General features: G+C 43.6%; 1 protein-coding gene across 3 annotated transcripts in view; it reads left to right on the forward strand.

The window, feature by feature from the left end:
• Positions 1–19,165, forward strand: part of CTNNA2 (catenin alpha 2) — a 562,131-nt gene extending 542,966 nt beyond the window's left edge. The window contains exons 18-19 of one of the 3 annotated variants that reach the window (XM_079990774.1): positions 1,101–1,244; positions 17,925–19,165. In XM_079990774.1, coding sequence (XP_079846900.1) covers positions 1,101–1,244; positions 17,925–18,212 — 432 coding nt within the window. In that variant the 3' untranslated portion in view covers positions 18,213–19,165. Of the gene's footprint in view, positions 1–1,100; positions 1,245–9,602; positions 9,825–17,924 lie in introns of those variants that run through there. The other 2 variants (XM_079990773.1, XM_079990775.1) reach the window with 2 other exon arrangements.
• The last annotated feature ends 1,251 nt before the right edge of the window (positions 19,166–20,416 follow it).

The raw sequence follows: 20,416 nt of genomic DNA on the forward strand, positions 1-20,416 counted from the left end.
CATTTCAAGTGTGCTTTGTAAATTCAGTGTCTACCATTCACTTACTCCCTCAGCACAGGCTATCAGCATTCACACCTCAGTTTTAGAAAAACGCCCGGCAACTATGATAGGGGAGGTTGTAACTAGCACAGAGAATAAAAATCTTCTGTCACTTGCAGTTAAAGTTCTGCAATGGAAGATATGGCTCCTTTGGCCTGATCCTGCAGGTCTCTTCTTACCTTCCCAGGTATTAGAGAAGGCCACTTCATGCCCCTTATCCCTCACCTACAGAATGTATTCTGCTCTGATACACAGAAAACCAGTCCATTTCTTATTTAAGTTCAGGATAGAAACCATGCCAATAAAATACTTTTTTAAAAACAACAACACAACCTTTTTAGTACAAGGTTAGCAACCTTGAGATCATTATGCCACAAGTGGTCTAGAAACCGTTCACATATCGCATTCCTAAAGAGTAGGGAAACCTGGCTCCTGCCTGCCTCTTCAGTGTTATGCTGGTTTAACTTTCTCTTTGTTAAACAGACCAAACCCAAGGCATGAAGGGATTGCATAAAGTGCAGCATTCTTCAACCTTGCTCCCCCTGATGCTGTTGGACTACAACTGCCATCATTTACAGGTGGTTGGGGTCAATGGGATTTGTAGTCCAATGACATTTAGGGACCCAGGATATTGGGGAATCCTGCTACAGTATGTGCCAGAGGGACACCGTCTCCTGTGCCCTGAACAGTTGACTTCTTCTGTTCTGGGATGTTCTCTTGGCCAGCCACACAGAACCAGCCTTTAACTCAGCAGCCGGTTCATCCCCAATCGGTTTTAGGCAAGGCCCTAGATTTCGCCCTGTCTGCAAACCTATACTGTTGTTTGGCTTTACCTGTGCTGAGGGAGCAAGTGAGAGGGATAACAAATCAGGGTTCCTCGTCGCCGAAGAGTCCTTGGCTACTTTGTCGAGCCTAGCTCTTTCAGCATACATCCCCCTCTCCCTCTCACATCCCCAGCCCCAGCCCCACTTCTCCCCCTCACCCCCCTACTCTGCAATAGGGCACAATATTTCTCTTGCTCTCTCTCTCACTCTCTCTTTTCTGTATCTCTCGGAAATCAGACTGGAGTTCAAAGCACTTTCACTACCTTTTATGAGGTAGAGTGTGATGTCATAGATGGGGGCAGGGCTAGTCAACTTTCTACCCACCTACCCACCTGTGCTGAGGGAGCTACGCTTGCAAACGGAGGCGGTGACTCTTCCATGGTGAGTAACCTCGTTTCTAATCTCTATGCTTTTCCATGTGAGCTTAAGTGGTTTTGATTGTGGGAGACTCTGCCCCTTTAAGTGGGATTGGTATAGTCACATCACTTTTTGCGCTCAACAGGAATAGGAAGGAAGCTTTAGGCTGCTCATTTCCCAGTGTTCCCAACCTAAAAACAGCAAGAGGAAATAATCCAAAACTTGGCTAGGGGTGGCAGGATCTGTCAATTTTGGTTTTCTCTGTTTCTCATTTTCCCCATCTTAAATTCAGTTCTCCATATTTCTGCAGCAATTTGAGTTATTTTTTAAAAAGGCTCATGAAAATTCTTCAACATTTTAGTGCAAAGTTCTCCTGAAAAAAAATGCATATTTGTATGCAGTCTCGACTACTGTACACATTTCTGCAAGCAATTTCCCTTAATTGAATGCACTTTTCCATGTTATGTTCACTAATACTGTCATTTGTATGTGCATTTTCCCTTAATATCCACATTATTTGGTTATAGAACTGTGTAAGTGTAGATTTTGAAGAACAGTTGCATTTCGGTTTGTATGACGTGTGAATTTCATAAATTCCCCTTGAAACCGGAACTGAATTGAATTCCTCTCCCATCTCTCATCTTGGCTATAGAAAAGCAAAGATTTTCTGCAAGTTTAATTCTTTGCCTTTCTGTGGGAGAACACCAGAATTCTGTGCGCTTGTTTTTGCTGTTATTCACAGCCAATGGCAGAAGTACTGCTTATATCTGTTTGGTTGCCCTATGGCTAGATCCAGAAAGCAGCTTGCCCCAGAAACTATATGGAGAGGTGAGAAATTGTGAGGGACAGGAACAGATACACTGAGCATACCTTTGCTGCCACAGCTGACCAGCTGACTGTACCTGATTGCAAGCCATCTCTAGACATACAGTTGCCATCCAACTTTACTAAAGCAAAATTTTGGCACAGGTGTAGAGGGTGCTACTTGAGCAGTTTTTAAGAGATGTTTTGCTAAGACCTGAAATGTGTCATGGGTCTGATTGGGTCTGTCATCCTTAGGCCACTGACAAGTTTCACCTAAAGATTCTTGCTCAGCCAAAACATTGGAATAATTTTGAGGGAAGCAAAACATTTCAATAAGGGCTGCAAACTTTCTCTATTTGTGTGTGTGTGCATCTGCAGATTCCTAGTATCCATGGTGATGATAGTGGACTGGGGTGGGCAAGGGGGTGAGACAACACCGCAGTCAATGAATTGGACTGCGCCACCTCTGCCAGCTCATTTGGGTTGGCAGCAAGATGCGTAAAGCTGGCATTTGGTGGGTGTGCTGTGCACTGATTGAGAACCTTTGACGTGACATTTGAAACCCAACATATCCAGAAGCACCTTGTTCAATTTGTAGTGGCATGCTCCTGTTGAAATTTATGGTTAATCACAATGTTCAAATGTGTTTTTATTAATAGGTATGATTAATTACCACAATTATGATGAAGATAACCAAAGATGTATTTACCTTTCCAGGAAAGAATGTATTTCTATTGCATTTAGACTGCACATGTAAGGACGTTGTGTGACCCCTTCACAGGGGTGCTGACCTCACACAATTCTTGCATGTGCTGACATGTCCCTCCCATACCATTCCACAGAAGGCAGCTATGTCAGGCAACTGAGGGGTAAGACGCTCCCATACTGAGTCAAGCTGTTGACCCATCTGGCTCAGTATTGTCTATAGGCAGCAGCTCTCCAGATATCAGACAGGAGTCTCTGTGAGGGGATCATGGGTTTCCTCGCAACTCTCAGCACCCTTAAAAGAATGCAGTTCCCAAAATTCTTTGGGGGAACCATAACTGCTTACAGTGGCACTATGCTGCTTTAAATATATGGTACAGCTGAGACTAGAGATTGGATAAGGCACCCACCCATCCCTAAATCTCCATAAATATTCATTTATTTAGAAGCATTTACACCCCGCACACTAGGCAGGATTCTGGAGGCGGCTTAAAATATATGTGGAAAACAGTAACATAGACAGTGATACAATAGACCCTGCAGCGGGGCAAAGGGATAGAGTTCTCCAGTGTTCCAACAAAATCAGCCTCCCATATTGAGAAAAAACAGCTGTTCCATCTCTAGAAGTTAGCTCAATATTTGGTCACTTTGGGGGATCAATGGGGCTGAAAATGAAAATCAGGGATGGGATGTCCTTAAAAGAAAAGAATAAAAATCCAGAATCAATACATTATAAAGGTAATTGTGGTTTTGATATATAACTGGTTTGGATCAGTGAGTATAAGCCTCCATCCTGCACTCTGTTAAGGCTGCCATTGTGGTTCTGGTTATCTAACCTTTTCAGCTTTTTGTTGCAGGCAAAAATCTTATTTCAAAATCTTGTTTTTGAACAACATGTGGTTTTTCTTCTTCTTTACGGGTCCTCCAGCTGCCACTTGACTCTTCTTTTTAACCCTCAGCATTTGAATAAAGAGAAGGGAGAAGAGATTTCTCTCTCTCCTTCTCTTCTCTCCCCCCCCCCCTATACTCTTGTTCTGCCTCTTGGGTACCTATTAAAGCTGTCAAGATGTCAAAGCTCATGCGTGGAAAGGCCAGGAGATGTGTCATGTGAGAATGTCTGCCTGCAGGGTCTGTAAAGTCCCCCCCCCCTCTCTTGGTTATTTAATTCTTTGTTGCCAGCTCTGCTTGGGGTCCAGTCTTAGGTTATCTGGGGAGGTGCTAAACAGCAGCTGTGCCTATTCTTCGTATCGAAGCAGAAGGAGGTCAGTCTATCATCATGGGCTTTTTACTATCGTGACTGATGAAAAATTAAGAAAATTAGAAGAAGCAATAAAAAGAGTCACATGGGACTGCTATCCTTTGAGTACCATCCTCAGAACCTCCTGCAGGCACCAGTCCTAACTAGGTTATCACTCTTTTATTCTACTTTATATTCAGTATCAATGGTTAGTAGGAATGCTCAAATCTTTCAATTTTGGTTTCTCTCAGTTACCTCTTTTCAGTTCCAAGTTCAGTTCTCCACTAAATTCAACGTTTTATTCCAAATTTCTCCTAACACACATATTTTGGTGCACAGTCTTCCCTAACAGATACATTTTTGCAAATCCATTTCTCCCAGCATAATATATTAATATAGTGTAATCTTAATATAATACACACTGTGATGTATGTTATTTTCATTAACACACTTTATCCATGTTTGTGCATTTTTGTACACATTGCTTGGCAAGAAAGCTGCATTGCAAAATTCAGAGAAGTGCAAATTTCAAAGGATGGGTGTGTTTCAGTTTGCATGTTGTTGCATGTGGTTTCTGAAAGTGCAAATGAAATAGATCAGCCTTTAAATGTGAACTGAGTCTAACTTCTCTGCCCTCTCTAATGGTCAGACACTTATATTTCTCTAATGAGCTGTCTCAGTACAAAAAGCCAAGAAAACTGTCATTGACGGCACTGCTTCCAGAGAGCTTCCGATGGCTATTAGTGACCATGGATACCAGATATTACCCATAGCCATTAATTTGATCATTAGTTTTTCTAGAAAGTGGATTGTATTTGGGGTGTGTGTGTGTGATCATTCCAGTGGACCTTCTGAAAGGCAAATTTTAAAACCCAGCCAGATGGGCAGGGTATAAATAATAAAATTATTATTATGATTATGGAAGTGGCAGATTCACAAATGTTTGGTTAGCAAAAAGGAAGAACCTCTGGGTTCTCAGGGGTTCATAAGAACCTACAAAGTAGGGCTACTTACACTTTCTCCTATTTAAGATGGATTAGACCAGGTGTGGCTAACCATAACTCTCCAGTTGCTGCTGCATGGCAGCTCCCATTAGTCCCAGCCAGTATGGTCATTAGTCAATGACGACAGGAACTGGCCACTGTTTAGCCACCCAGCTGGAGATAGTCTGTAGTTGCCCCTTCTCTCCAGTTTTGCTTCTACCTGATGTATTCTCAGAAACATTTAGGATTCCAGTGCAGTCTGAAGCTTTCGAAGGGTGAGCTAGCCTGGGGTATGTGTTTAAGCAATTGTATTCTTTGTTTGTTTGTTTGTTTGTTTGTTTATGAGGTTTCTCGTCTGCCCTTCACCGTAAAGTCCCAGGGAGGTTTACAACAGTACAGTATAAAATTATAAAAGCAGATAAAACCTTTACACATACAAATCAAGTAAAAGCATCCAGAATGGAACAGAACAGAAAATCAACAAAAGAGCTGCAGACTCATAAAATATGTTAACGGTCAAAGGCCAGGGTAAAACATATGGCAGGGACTATACAATGAAGGTGCCAGATACTCTATGGGTAGGGGATTCCACAACATAGGGGCTGCTACAAGGAAAGTCCTGTCCTGGGCTGCTATTCCTCACATGTCTGAGGCTAGTGGAACTGCCAAGAGAGTACTTTCTGCAGATTTTGACACCCTAAGTCAGTGGGGATGGAGACAATATTTCATATAGGCTGCCTAAGCCATATAGGGCTTTCAGCACCAACAGGAGGACCTTGGAATGCAGGTGCTGAGTGCACATAGACCTGACAATAATCCACCAAATGCTTACTCTGTTGGACTATATTTATACCATTGGGGACCACTCTGAGCAAAGATTTTGGGTACCACAGCTTATGGAACCCAATGATAGAACCAGCTGGCATTGAGCGGATCAAATGATAACAACCTGGTTTTTTTGTGGGGGAGTGGGTGGGATTACCACTTAGACTTCAATATGTTTGGTAGCAAGTCAGTAGTTGAAATTCATCCCCAGTCTACTTATTTTGTTGATCTCGTTTAATGTATAGTACAAGCACTATAAACACACTGAGCTGAACAGTTTGTTCCAAAGAGGTGCTTTGAACTACTTAATCCCTACTCCAAGCATCTTGGTTTTCAGAAGCAAAAGTTACATTGCAACATATTTTGATACGTCAAAGTGGGAAGTGCAGCTGTTGCCTTACATTAGAATACATTGTTGTGTGTTTCTGCCACTTTTCATAACAAAAGAATGTTGATTGGAGGAAGCAATGGAAAAAGTGGAAGTACTGGGAACCTTGGGAGGAAATGATCTTCGGTTTCATGATACAAAGACAAGGAAAGACTGAGTGTAGTCAAACATGCCCTTTGGGCTTTAAGAAGGCCAACATCAAAAAGCTGAAGGAACTGCTGGATCAGGTCCCATGGTCAAAAATACTAAAAGAGGAGTCTAAGATGGATGGGAGCTTCTTAAAGATGAAATATTGCAGGCACAGATGCAGACAATTCCAACGAGAAAGAAAAGTGGGAGGCATCAAATGAAACCACTGTGGTTGCATAAGAAGCTTACAGATAATTTGAGATTTAAGAAATATAAGAAATGAAACAGGGGACGCAGGTGGCGCTGTGGGTTAAAGCCTCAGCGCCTAGGGCTTGCCGATCGAAAGGTCGGCGGTTCGAATCCCTGCGGCGGGGTGCGCTCCCGCTGCTCGGTCCCAGCGCCTGCCAACCTAGCAGTTCGAAAGCACCCCCGGGTGCAAGTAGATAAATAGGGACCGCTTACCAGCGGGAAGGTAAACGGCGTTTCCGTGTGCGGCTCTGGCTCGCCAGAGCAGCGATGTCACGCTGGCCACGTGACCCAGAAGTGTCTCCGGACAGCGCTGGCCCCTGGCCTCTCAAGTGAGATGGGTGCACAACCCCAGAGTCTGTCAAGACTGGCCCGTACGGGCAGGGGTACCTTTACCTTTACCTTTTTTAAGAAATGAAAGAAAGGAGAAATATAAAAAGTATATACAAGTAGCCAACAGTTGTGGGGTGAATGTGAGGGGGCTAAAGCTCAGAATGAGCCCAGACTTGCAAGAGAAAGTCTGGAAAAAAGTGATAAGTGGGACACCATTGGTGTTGTCCTGTGCCCATTGTTGTGTCCAGTTTTAAGCATCACAATATAAGAAGGGCATTGACAAGCTGAAGTGTGTGCAGAAGCGGGCAATCCAAACAATCAAGGGTCTGGAAGCCAAGCCCTACGAGGAGTAGTTGAGGGAGTTGGGTATGTTTAGCCTGGAAAAGCAGAGATTGAGAGAAGATATGAGAGCCATCTTCAAATATCTCAATGGATATCACATGGAAGATGGAGCAAGCTTGTTTTCCCTGCTCTGGAAGGTAGGACTTGAACCAACAACTTCATGTTACAAGAAAGGAGATTCTGACAGTAAGAACTGTTTGTGACAGTGGAACAGACTCCCTTGGGAGATGGTGGACTCGCCTTCCTTGGAGATTTTTTAAGCAAAGGTTGGATGCCTACCTGCCATGTATGATTCAGTTGAGATACCTGCATTGCAGGGGTTTGGAGATCCCACCCAACTCTGCAATTCTATGATTCTGTGAGTAAATCCATACATCTCCATACAAAGTGAAAGTAACCACAGAATCCCTTATGCTTCCTCCTTTCCAGGACCCTTCATTTCAGTGCTTCAGCTTGAGTAGATTGCATTATGCACAACTGCTATGATTAGACATGGATTTAGCATTTCCTTTCCTCTTACTTCTACTTGGAAAGAAGGAGACTCTAGATGTTCAATCTTTGGAATATCTGGCCATTGTGCAGTGTGGTCTCTTGTCAGGATGATAACATGCAATAATGAAACTTTCAGGGAATTCATCTTGTAAACATCCCCTTTAAAAGCATTTCCTTGTACCAGCTCCAAATTTCCTCTGCTGAGGCTTGAACCCATTGCTCTTGACATTTCCATCATAGGCTTTGGCCAGTCATCAATCACTCTAAAACAACATTTAAAAAGTGCACATTACATTCTCCCTTTGTTAGTCTGTAGACGTCATCCGGCTTGCACCTGGAGCAGGAATTGTAAAAGCCTTGGGTTTCATATTCCTTCATCTCTTCTAAAATGCAACTTCTGCAGCCCCCCCCCCCCCCGATGGTAAAGCATACACTCTGATAAATGTGTATCTCCTTGCTTTGGGCACAGGTTTTGTGGAATATTTTTTGTGGCAGATTTTGGGGAGTGGGTGGCACTGTGGTCTAAACCACAGAGCCTCTTGGCTTGCTGATCAGAAGGTCGGCGGTTCGAATCTGCGCAATGGAGTGAACGCCTGTTGTTCTGTTCAAGCTCCTGCCAACCTAGCAGTTCAAAAGCACGCCAGTACAAGTAGATAAAGAGGTATCGCTGTGGTGGGAGGGTAAAAGATGCTTCCATGCGCTCTGGCACTCGTCACGGTGTTGCATTGCACCAGAAGCAGTTTAGTCATGCTGGCCATATGACCCAGAAAGCTGTCTGTGGACAAATGCTGGCTCCCTTGGCATGAAAAGCAAGATGAGCGTCGCAACCCCATAGTCGCCTTTGACTGGACTTAACAGTCCAGTGGTCCTTTACCTTTTGTGGAATTTGTGTATCAGATGAGATGGAAATGCAGGGGAGCAGTTTTTGCTGTTTTGACAAAGAGAAAATGTCACTCACTTCCTCAATCCCTGAAAACGAGTCACAAGCTAGGGAAAGGAATTTTTAAGTTATGTCTCTCATGTACCATAGTTAACACTGGCTAAAATAATATTGCCTTCCTTCTTCCACACTTGCAGCTTTCTTGCTGGCTTTCAAAAGCAGGAGCTATTTTATTTTTGACAACTGGCCATCTTCTGGAATCCTTCCCACTGAATACAAAGCAAAGGGACCAGCAATTGTCAGGATCCTTTCCCTTGCAGAGTTTGTGACAGATGCAGGGAGGAAAAGGCAGGATTTAAGTGTTTCTACCAGGCTGGGAATGGGACGCAGGTGGCGCTGTGGGTTAAAGCCTCAGCGCCTAGGGCTTGCCGATCGAAAGGTCGGCGGTTCGAATCCCTGCGGCGGGGTGCGCTCCCGCTGCTCGGTCCCAGCGCCTGCCAACCTAGCAGTTCGAAAGCACCTCCGGGTGCAAGTAGATAAATAGGGACCGCTTACCAGCGGGAAGGTAAACGGCGTTTCCGTGTGCGGCTCTGGCTCGCCAGAGCAGCGATGTCACGCTGGCCACGTGACCCGGAAGTGCCTCCGGACAGCGCTGGCCCCTGGCCTCTTAAGTGAGATGGGCGCACAACCCCAGAGTCTGTCAAGACTGGCCCATACGGGCAGGGGTACCTTTACCTTTACCTTTTACCAGGCTGGGAGGCGGCCAGTCATAGCAGAAATACTTGCCATAGGAATAGTTTGGCAGCATTGCTGCATCTCTGCTCACATTGCACATTTCCTCTCAAAGTGTTAGGGTGTTTGCTCTTACTGCAGCATATTCAGGGAATAAAAGCCGACCTGGGATATAGGCCAGTTATGTATTAGTGACATTATGAGGTTGCCAGTTACACCTGGAGTCTGATTACTACAAATGGATTACTTCTAATGCACATGTATCCATTTTTTATTTTTAACCCAGAATGGTGGCACATTCCATCTCTATGCCCTTTGGCGCAACAAAACCACAGAATGCAGCACCCAGGAAGGACACAGGAAGACTCATCAACCTGTGTCACAGACAGCTGATGAAAACTGGTTGAGCTTCATGGAGAGCCATGTGACTGATAGGGGTGGGAGGTATATCAATAAATCGCCTGGAAGCGATGTGAAGTTCAGATTGCGATAGCGGTTTCAGATTGGCAATATATCGCCAGAGAGAGCTTTAAAACAGAGCATTTATGCCCAGCCACCAGGAAGGGCAATCGCTGGGAAGGACATGCCGGAGCATTCACTGGGAACTGGTGCAAGGGGCTATTGCTGCTCCTGCCCACTCCCTCCCTTGCTGGGAAGGACATGACAGAGCGATAGCTGAGTGCGCCAGGGCAGACAGCTCAGCCAGAAGATCACTCCTCCTGCCTACTCCCTCCCTCCACAGCCCAGGACCTCGACATCATGATATTGTATATCGGTATATTGTGATGGTTGGCTTGTGATATATTGTGATATCGCCCAGTGATATAGTGTGATATCGCCCAACAAGTTGTAAGAGAACAACCAACAAAAGGGCTCAGCTTTAAGTGAGGTAGTTAATTTAGATGCAGAGGCTGCAAGCCGTGGCTAGATTATTAGATAAAACAGTGCCCTTGTTTGGTTTCAAGTAACCCAAGTGTTTACAAACTCAAGAGAAGGAAATGTATTTGCTTTTCTCCAACATTGGGTCCTTATTCCTGGTCACCTTGGCCACCCTTTATAGCAGGGCTTGCCACTGTGCATCTGCAAATAAAAATATTCTCTTCTAAAACTCAAGTGGGTGCCATATGCTGCAGTGAATATCCTTGAAAGAGGCATGCAACACTTTGTTGCAGGCCCTATTTGTACACTGTATATTTCTTTGTTTGAGATCCACTAACCTCTCCCAATCTGATACACTCCAGAAATCTTGCACTACAACTGGCACTGATGAGAGTTTTAATACAAAATATATAGAAGACACCAGCTTGGGAAAGGCAGATGGACACATTCATTTTACTTTACTGGTACCTGCTCCCATCTTCCAGGATGAGGTGGAATGGGATTTTAAAAATATAAGTTCCCAAAGGAGAGGTCACATCTGATTCAAGTTCAAGTTCTTCCCCCACCACAATGGCAGCTACCCCCAATCTATATTCCCCAAGCTCTAAGGCTGCATTCTTTCATTTCAGCCTAGTTTGGAAAGTAAGGATATTTTAATGCCATTATTTAGGGTAGTTCACACCGCCTTGTTTTAAGTGAGCAGATTTATGTATTAACCAGTCTGATTTAAAATTAATATAATTAGAATTAGCTGTTAGGAGCAATTATTATATATTGCAAACTTAGGTGGAACAATATCTATTACTTCTTCAAGGACTCTTTCTTCAGTTAGATCATTCACGGGACTGAACAGGAATTTTAAGGCATATTTAATTATCTTTTATGATTGCATTTGTGCCTCGTTTCCCCCCTCCCCAGTTATCATAAATTAAATATCTACTTATATTAAAAAGAGAGTTTCATGCATGCAAAATGAGATGCAATTTCATTTTTTAATTTTATTGTTTAAAAATTACGTTGGCTAAAGCAATTAAATCATTCTGTTGAAGAAATGTATCTTTTTGAATGCAAATGCTCGTACGATATGTGCTTGCTCAGGAACACCCTGTATATTTTGGGATTGTCTTTGATATTTGTCATTTATTTAGTTCCCTTGCACAGTGAAGCTGACAGCCAAGCCGTTTTAAGACATCAATCTATGCTTTCAGAGTCACAAGTATTTCTGGTGCACAGCTGTCTACAGCTTTTGCAATGTCTGTTGGATGTTATCTGCAGAAAGATAGCATTTGTAGGCCACATTAAAATTCAGAATTTGTTAAATATACAAGTAATTTTGTTTGGGGGTCCCAGTGGTTTTCTTACTAATAATTGAAAAAATGCAAATGAGTGCAACTAATCAGTGGATTGGCCAGCAGTACTACCCAGCTATCTGCCGTAATGAATTAAAAATGCATCACGTCCAGATAAGTAAATTACTTTAAATGGGATGAGGTGGAAAAATGAAGGAATGGAGAAAATAGATTCTTCCTCCCCGCCCTTTCTAAACTTAAAACATGCCTTTGAGTCATGGCTACATACCAAGAGGAGTTATTTTATTATGCTTCCTTGCAAAACGCTCTAGTAATTTGATTTTACCAATATAAGTTTCTCTTCTAGTACACTGTTAATGACTCAGACTTGGTTTAAACATACACTGAGATGAGATGAGAATTAACTGGTAGAACCCTTAAGTGCCAGAAAAGGCTGTAGCATATTTTTGTGTTTTTATTTTTTCTGCTTGGAGGAATTTTTAAAAATCGCAGTAAGGAACAGGCTGAATATCACCCTGACAGGCTAGTTTTCATACTTGCAGGGTTTTTTTGTGGGGTGGGGGTTAAATGTAGAGCACTTAAATGAGACACTCCCTGCCAGGTGGTGGCATAGTTCAGTCAACTATTTCAGGATCAATTCATTCTACAGCATGGGTGGATTCAGTCAGAAAGAGGGATGGATGCAAATGAATCCCCCAGTTTGAATTTCACCTCTGACAATGAATTCTGGAGGGGGGCTTAAGTAAGCCATTGTTAACTCTGCCTGAGCACCTGAACTGCAGCATGGGAAGAATAAATACCAGCCTGTCTTATATAAGGCACTTTAGGTTGTTCAAAATGCTGCATTTCATTTGCTGTAAGTTGTGATTCTCAATCCTAGACATGGCTGCAGGTTTGATTGTTGCAGGGAACTCTTATGTGCCTACGGACGGTGTCTATAGTCCGCTTCAGGAATTGCGTATAACGGACTGGACAGCCATGCCTTTGATTCCATTTCATGACTCCTTTCAGATTTCCCTTCCTCTGGTATAGAACATCTTTGGGATAGTAGGGATGCTTGGAATTTCAAGAAGGTTCCGTGGGCGCCCATCACAAAATGGGTGCCACGCAGGGCACTACGGAGCACACCATGGCTTCTGCATCTAGAAAAGACAGGACCCCAAAATACTTTTTAGAATTATCAGGAGAGAGTAGGAGTGGTGTTCAGCTATCTTTCCCCATGAACACAAGGATTAGTACTAGCTCCAGAGCCTTTCCCCTCTCTCTTACCCCTGGGTAACCTGTGTGCCATCCACAAATCTGCTTCTGAGGGCTGCAGAGGGGAACCCAAAATAGATTTAGGGTGTGTGGATGGAGGAGATATGGTCTCATTCCATTGTGCAAGGAGAAACCTTTGTGCTGATAAACGTTCACCTTCACACCGTGTTGAATACAACCTAAGATCTCCCACTTCAAAGACTCTCTGTTCCTTCCCAGGTCTGATGGTAGCTGTTTGCATATAACATAATCTCCTTTTCAAATGCAAGCCATTGTTTCTTTGCTATTATAGCTGTCATAACAATGTAACAAAACTCTTTATTCCTTGTTGCTGTCTGCAGCTTCCCCTACCCGCACTTGCCCAGGAGTTGCAACGCTCGCTCATGTAAATGCAGGGCCTCTTCCTCTGCTGCAAGCTCCAGTCACGTTCACACTCCCAGTAGTCAGTGCAGTGCATAAAATCAAATCCCTTAAAAGGTCTAAAGAGCAATACACGTGCACAACAAAAAGGGGTGTGCTACTGGGGCTAATTCAGAAGTTTCAGGCTTGTTGGCCTCACACCAGCGTTGCAATGTTTCACAAAACCTGCTGAAATTTTGCGAGCCTCATCCGAATATTTTAGAAACTTTTTAAAAAATCATATTGGAAGCCTTTCCCCAAGTCTAGCTCAGTACTGTTCACACTGACTGGTAGCAGCTCTCCAACATTTCGTGCAGGGGATAAGTGAAGCGGCTATTAGCCCCAAGTTGTGGGGCCACCCCTTACTGGAGCTAAGCAGTTCTGGGTCTGTTTGGCAGCTGGATGTAAGGTTACTGCTTGGGAACCACATGTACTTTGCCTTTGGTTCCATGATGAAGGAAAGGCAGGATAGAAAATGTAAGTCCGGGGAATAGTAATGATGGCTGCCCAACTCCATTTGGTACACCAGCTGAGACCCTAGCTGCCCATGCACTGTCTTGCCATGCGCTGTCTTGCATGCCCTGGTTATCTCCCGCTTGGACTACTGCAATGCGCTCTATGTGGGGCTATCTTTGAAGGTGACTCAAAAACTACAACTATTCCAGAATGAGGCAGCCAGACTGGTGACTGGGAGTGCCTGTCGGGACCCCTAAAGGATCTGCACTGGCTCCCATTATGTTTCCAAGCACAATTCAAATGTTGGTGCTGACCTTTAAAGTCCTAAACCGTCTCAGCCCTGTATACCTGAAGGAGTGTCTCAAGCCCCATCATCCAGCCCGGACCCTGAGGTCCAGCTCCGAGGGCCTTCTGGTGGTTCCCTCACTGCAAGAAATGAGTTTATAGGGAACCAGGCACAGGGCCTTCTTGGCAGTGGCTCCTGCCTTGTAGAATGCCCTCCCATCGGATGTCAAGGAAATAAACAACTATCTGACTTTTAGAAGACATTTGAAGGCAGCCCTGTTCAGGGAAGTCTTAAAAGTTTAATGTTTCACCGTGTTTGATGTTTCAGTTTGTTGGAAGCTGCCCAGAGTGGCTGGGGCAACACAGCCAGATGGGTGGGATATAAAAAAATAATAATTATTATCCTCATCATAATCAGAGGCACCATGCACCTGTATCAGCCATAGGGGAACAACATCAGGAAATGTCCTGCTTGTAGTCTTCACAGAAGCATATGGTTGGGCATTGTGGGAAACAGGACACGAGATCAAATATGCCATTAGCCTGACCCAGCAAGGCTGTGTGAAGCGGAATCACAGCCTGTGCATTCCATGTGGGTCCTTATCTCACATTGCCCAAACACATCACTTACTATACTACATGGGATGTTAGTCATGCTGGCCACATGACCCAGAAAGCTATCTGCGGACAAATGTTGGCTCCCTCGGCCTGAAGTGAGATGAGCGCCACACCCCATAGTCAAGTTTGACTGGACTTAACCATCCAGGGGTCCTTTACCCTTTTTTACCTTCATACAGATTCCCATTTCACGCCGAAATGTCTTCATGGAAGATCCTTAGCATATGCATATTGCCTTTGTTCAGTCGAGGCCTTCCATGGCCCACACTTACAGGGTTTCTTCTGCATCAGCCCTCTTTGGCCCCTGTTATCCCCTCCCCAATACAAAATTTCTTTAGCAGGAGGGCTAGGTAGAGTCAGGGATGGGGTGAGGGCTCCCAGTTTGACGCTTGAAGCCCCATTCAAGGCCTCCTATCATGTCTGTTTCTTTCTTTTTCTTTTTCAATTAATACACCATCATTTTGGGACCACTCCTTGCTTGGCTGTCAAGGCAAGCCAGTTGCCTTCAGCAAATGTACCAGGCCTCAGAAGAATGTTTAAAGGTACAAGTCTTGTTGCCTGTCCGCTCTCTCTCTGCTCTGACACCCAGCGCTTGTTGCGAACAAGTCATTCAACAGCCTGCAATGTTTGATGGCAGATCTCAGTGGTAATTTCAAATATCCTAATTTAATAGTGTATGATCGGCTATTTGCCAACAAACACGCAAGTTGTGTCGTAAATCACGCTGTGGAATGGTACAAGACCATTATACCGGGCGATATATCATGGCTCTCTGTTGAGTTGGCATGTTGTTGCCATTATAATGTTACTATCCATCTTAAAACATGCTTTTCTTTCCGAAAGGGAAAGATGGAAAATAAGCGTCTGTTTGTGTGGGAAGGAGGGGAAATGTTCTTGAATCTGGAGATTAAAAATTAATTACCAATCTAAGGGATGCATGACGATGAATCATTTTAACCAATTAATTTAAAGTCCTCATAATTGTTGGTACTGTAGGTAGGTTAGTTTTTCCTCTCTTTCTCTGCCCCCCTCAGTATATCTATATAGCTGTGAGGAACTCTGGAACTATATGGACTTTTATTATACCTTTTCAGCAGGACTTTACAGCAGGAATGTGGGAACCCAAAGTCCAGGGGCCACATGAAAACCTCCAGACCTATGTAAACGGCCTTCAGGACTATGCCCAGGCACTGAGCCATTCCTTGAGCCAACCCAACTTTACACCCTCCCTGAAGTTTTTTGACTGCCTGGCAGTGGCATATCGTATGTTGCCAGTGCCTGGGGCGACGTGGAGGGGATAGGATGGGAGGGAGGGAAATGAACAGAGTGCACATGCGCATTCAACTGCCTAATGGCATCTGTGTCACCCAGGAGATCGCAGCTGCAGAGATAAGAAAAGAAGAGTTGTTCCATTGTCTGGTGAGGTCACTTCTTGGAGAAGCCGTTTTCAGTAGTGCCCAGCAACAAAAATGTGCAGTTGTACTGAGGCAGCACCGGGTGTTGAAATTTTGCACCCCTAGCGAGCACCCCTGTTGTACCCCCCCCACACACACACACTACAGCACTGCTGCCTGAGATGTGTCCTTCAACTCTGAGAATGCCTCTTGCTTCCCTGTTTGTTAAGAATGCTGAGACCTGTTTGGAGATCCCTGTTCCCCTCACACAGCTACAGGTTTTCAGAGTGGTTAAACAATTTGTTGTCCCAGGGAACTCTAGGAATTGTAGCTTTGTGGGGGAAATAGGGACCTCCCCACTGCTCTCAGCAGCCTTAACATAACTACAATGCCCAAGAGTCTTTGGGGGAAGAGGCCATGACCGTTCAGAGTAAAATGATACTGTATTCAGTGCATGGGGCCTTTGGCAGCTCTGCTCACCCTCGTGATGTGCAGGAGGTAGCAGCAAATTATTTGGTCTGTGAACAGAACTGACAATCATGTGGCAAAGTCAAGAATCTAAAAATATGGGGAAGCAGAGCTAACTGGTATTGCCACCTCTAGTTTGGTCAGAGGTACCTCAAGACCTTCCATGTGTATATTTGCTAAGTTTGCATCCTGCATAAGTGTGCACAGTTATGTTGTGACTTGAACCTCCTGTTTCAATTGCTGTTTTAACTGCTGCAAGTGCTTTACTGCATATTTTTAATGTGGGTGTTTATTTTTTTGATAAATTGCATACTGCATATTTTAATTATGTGTGATTATATTTTTTCACAACTGGTTTTCACAACTTAGAACCTTTCTTGGCAATTCAGTGGTATATAAATGTAATCCTCATAATCTCAACTGGGTGGGATATTTTCTGGGTTTAATGCAAATATGTGCAGGGGGATGTCAATAAGTCATTTTGTAAATTGCTTTGAATTGCCCCCACCTCCCAAAAAGAGTGACTAATAAATTTAGTAAAATAAAATTTACATCAACTTGTAGCCCCTTCAAACATTTTTTTTTTGGGGGGGGGGGCAAAAGAACCTCGTCACCCAGGAGTTGACGCCTATGCTGCTTACTGCTGAATCCAAACAAATGTCAATTAGGTTTTCTGTAGATTGACATTTGTTCCGATTCAGCAGTAGAATCATAAAATCACAGTGTTGGAAGGGAGCCTGAAGATCACCTAGTCCAGCAATATGCAGCTGTTCCTTATGGGGGTCGAACCAACTGAGCTGTGGGTTTTCCTGGGGAAAGTAGCTGGTCAAAATTAAAACCTCTCAGAACGATGACTACAAATAATGGGGCAAATCACAACCACATCCTTTCAACCAGTGATTTCAGGGTTGCTGGGAACAATACGTTTCAACCATCAAACATTTGAGTAGACAGGAGTGTTTTTAAATTTCTCCTGAAAGTCCATAATGAGGGAGACAGACACATCTCACTAGTGGGCCATCTTCTGAGAAATGTTGTTACGTGCATTTGCCAGAATTGTGTCTGACTGTTCTAATATTACACATTTTAGCCATAAATGTTGTGAGTCAGGAACAGCATCTTAATATTCCAGGTTAATAGCAGTCTGGGCATTGCATCGGCGCGTGGTTTACTTTTTGCTTTAGAGCAAGCAAGATCAGGTTTTTGGTGGGCACATGCAATACTCTTCTTTACTGATCCAATTAACCTGGGAGAACGTCTACTCCCTTGCTCTGCATTGAAAATCACTAATGTATAATGAAATCATCAATCCATTGCCAATGATGCATAAAAACGTTGGGAAACATCCATTATTCACGCTGTGCGAAGGCAGCTCCATGTGTATGGCAGAATGGCATATATCAGTCTGTATGTCTTTTATACAGAGGTAGTTTATGCACAATACCCTCTTCAGCAAGACAACCATCTCCGCTTGGTGAGCATTACGTTCCTCCAACCCAGGCTGGCAATAACCCTCCTGTTGCTTCCTTTCCTTTTCCCTAGCTCGACAGTGCCACCTCCCTCATCCAAGCAGCTAAAAACCTGATGAATGCCGTGGTCCTTACTGTGAAAGCTTCCTACGTAGCTTCGACCAAATATCAGAAGGTCTACGGCACGGCTGCCGTCAACTCGCCTGTCGTGTCTTGGAAGATGAAGGCGCCAGAAAAGAAACCTCTAGTCAAAAGAGAAAAGCCGGAGGAATATCAGACGAGAGTGAGGAGAGGTTCTCAGAAGAAACACATTTCTCCGGTACAGGCTCTAAGTGAATTTAAAGCAATGGATTCCTTCTAATTCACTAGGCTTCAGCCTTCGAGGGGTTTTCTATTTCCTTCCTTGTTTCTTTTTGTATGCGTACCTGCCAACTTGTATTCATCTGGCATGGGGGAGAAAAGAATAATGAAGCAGTTTCAATGTGCATGCAGCCCAAGACTCTATTAAAGTCATTAAACAGTCCGCAGTTTCCCTTTCCAAAAGACACATGGCAATTCTTATGTTAAATGGAGGTCCATCATGCTGACCTTTGTATTTCCCCCAAGAGCATAAAATAATGATAATGTTAATCGGCTCCCCTCCCAAAAAAATTGTATTGTAAGAACCGTGGTGGGGGAATGGGAGACAGTCAACTCTGAAGGGTGGAAAGCAAATCCTTAATGCATGCAAGAAACATTAGGTTGGCAGGTATATTTATAGGTGGGATTCCTGGAAATGGTAGACCATAAAACCTGTATTGCTTTTGTTACAGTGTAATCATGTAACTAGCCAATATGCTTGGATGTGTGGCCCGGGTAATGAGACAATTTTAACTTTGAGTCATCTTCATTATGATATGTGGATTTTTAACCAAGATGATTAAAAAAAAATAACAATTCCTTTAACTCGCATTTTCTTTCCTTTTTTGTTTCTAGTAGTGTTAATGATGATTCTGTTTCAACGATGATGACTTGAACAAAGTTTTTCTCTTTTTTAATTGTTTTCTTTTTGCCAACTGGATTCTTCTTTTCTGGTGGAGTATGAAGCACAACTTGGTGGTTGACATTGCCTTTTGTATTATTATAATTATATTATTATTATTATTAATATTATTATTATTAGAAATAGAAGAACCGGTGATGGAATGTGTAGAGACATGGAAACTGACACATGTGAGAATTTAGAGGCAAATGTGTAGGTGTAGCTTTGGATTACAAGGTATCTGATATACCGTCGTAACCGCTAACTCTCAATAAACTTATTTAACCTTGGAATTTGAAGTACGGCTCATAATGTTCAACTTTTCTCTTGTTTAATTTTAAAATATCCTCTCATCCCAACCCTGTTCTCTGATATTGCACTTAAATTTGGCAGCTGGGCTGTCAAATTATTTTATATTGGCATGTCATTTGGAGTCTTGGAAGACAAGAAGGAAATTGCTCCCTCTCCTCCTCCTCACGCTCTTGCCTAACACTTGGCTCTCCCATCTGAGTGTTAAAATCTGTGCCAATACAGTGAACAAGATCTCAGTTCTGTGCAAATGTGCTTGTGCAATGCCCATGCAGAACTAGGAGTCACAGAAGTTGGCATTTATACTTTTCAAGGCTAAGGAATCAACTGCTAAGATCCCTATGTTAAGGGATGGTGGAATCTGGGGTTCCTTAGAAGAAGAGGAAGAGTTTGGATTCGATATCCCACTTTATCACTACCCAAAGGAGTCTCAAAGTGGCTAATAACCTCCTTTCCCTTCCTCCCCCACAACAAACACTCTGTAAGGTGAGTGGGGCTGAGAGACTTCAAAGAAGTGTGACTAGCCCAAGATCACCCAGCAGCTGCATGTGGAGGAGCGGGGAAGTGAACCCGGTTCACCAAATTACGAGTCTACTGCTCTTAACCACTACGCCACTCTGGCTTACTATGTAGGTTGAAGAAACACAACACAGTTCTACAGCTGAATCTGAGTCTGACTGCCTAGATGGGAGATGATGTAGGAACCCTACATAAGGCGTTCTGAGCTTGTTGGTGAACATGTGTGGTATCAATGCATCATTGCATATCAGTATGTTTTTGATGGAGGCAGTGTGCCTCTGAGAACCAATTGCACTCAGGTCTTCCCTATGGGCAGCCCATAGATAACCACTTAACCACTGTGAGAATAGGATGCTGAACTAGATGGGCCTTTGACCCTATTCCGTTCTTAAATGTAGATTGCTCTAAAATATCTCGGTCTATATTGCACCTACAATGCAAATAACAAAAAAGTAAGGATCAAAATGCTATTGATGCTCAGCCAGGCCTGACAGTGCCCCAAGAACATCTTTCACTGCTTATGACAAAGTCCGTGTCCTTGGCAGCTGACATGCCTAATATTCCATTTCAGTGTGTGCTTTAAATTATCGCTGAGTTTCTGTAGGAAAGAAATAGACACCCATCACAAATACATGTCCCAGTGACAAAATTCATTATCAGATGTGATAACTTCAGCAGGTCCACAATAGGATTCTGGGTCTGCCTCTATTACAAAC

Source organism: Podarcis cretensis, assembly GCF_951804945.1.
Source record: "Podarcis cretensis genome assembly, chromosome: 9".
Classification (NCBI taxonomy): domain Eukaryota; kingdom Metazoa; phylum Chordata; class Lepidosauria; order Squamata; family Lacertidae; genus Podarcis; species Podarcis cretensis.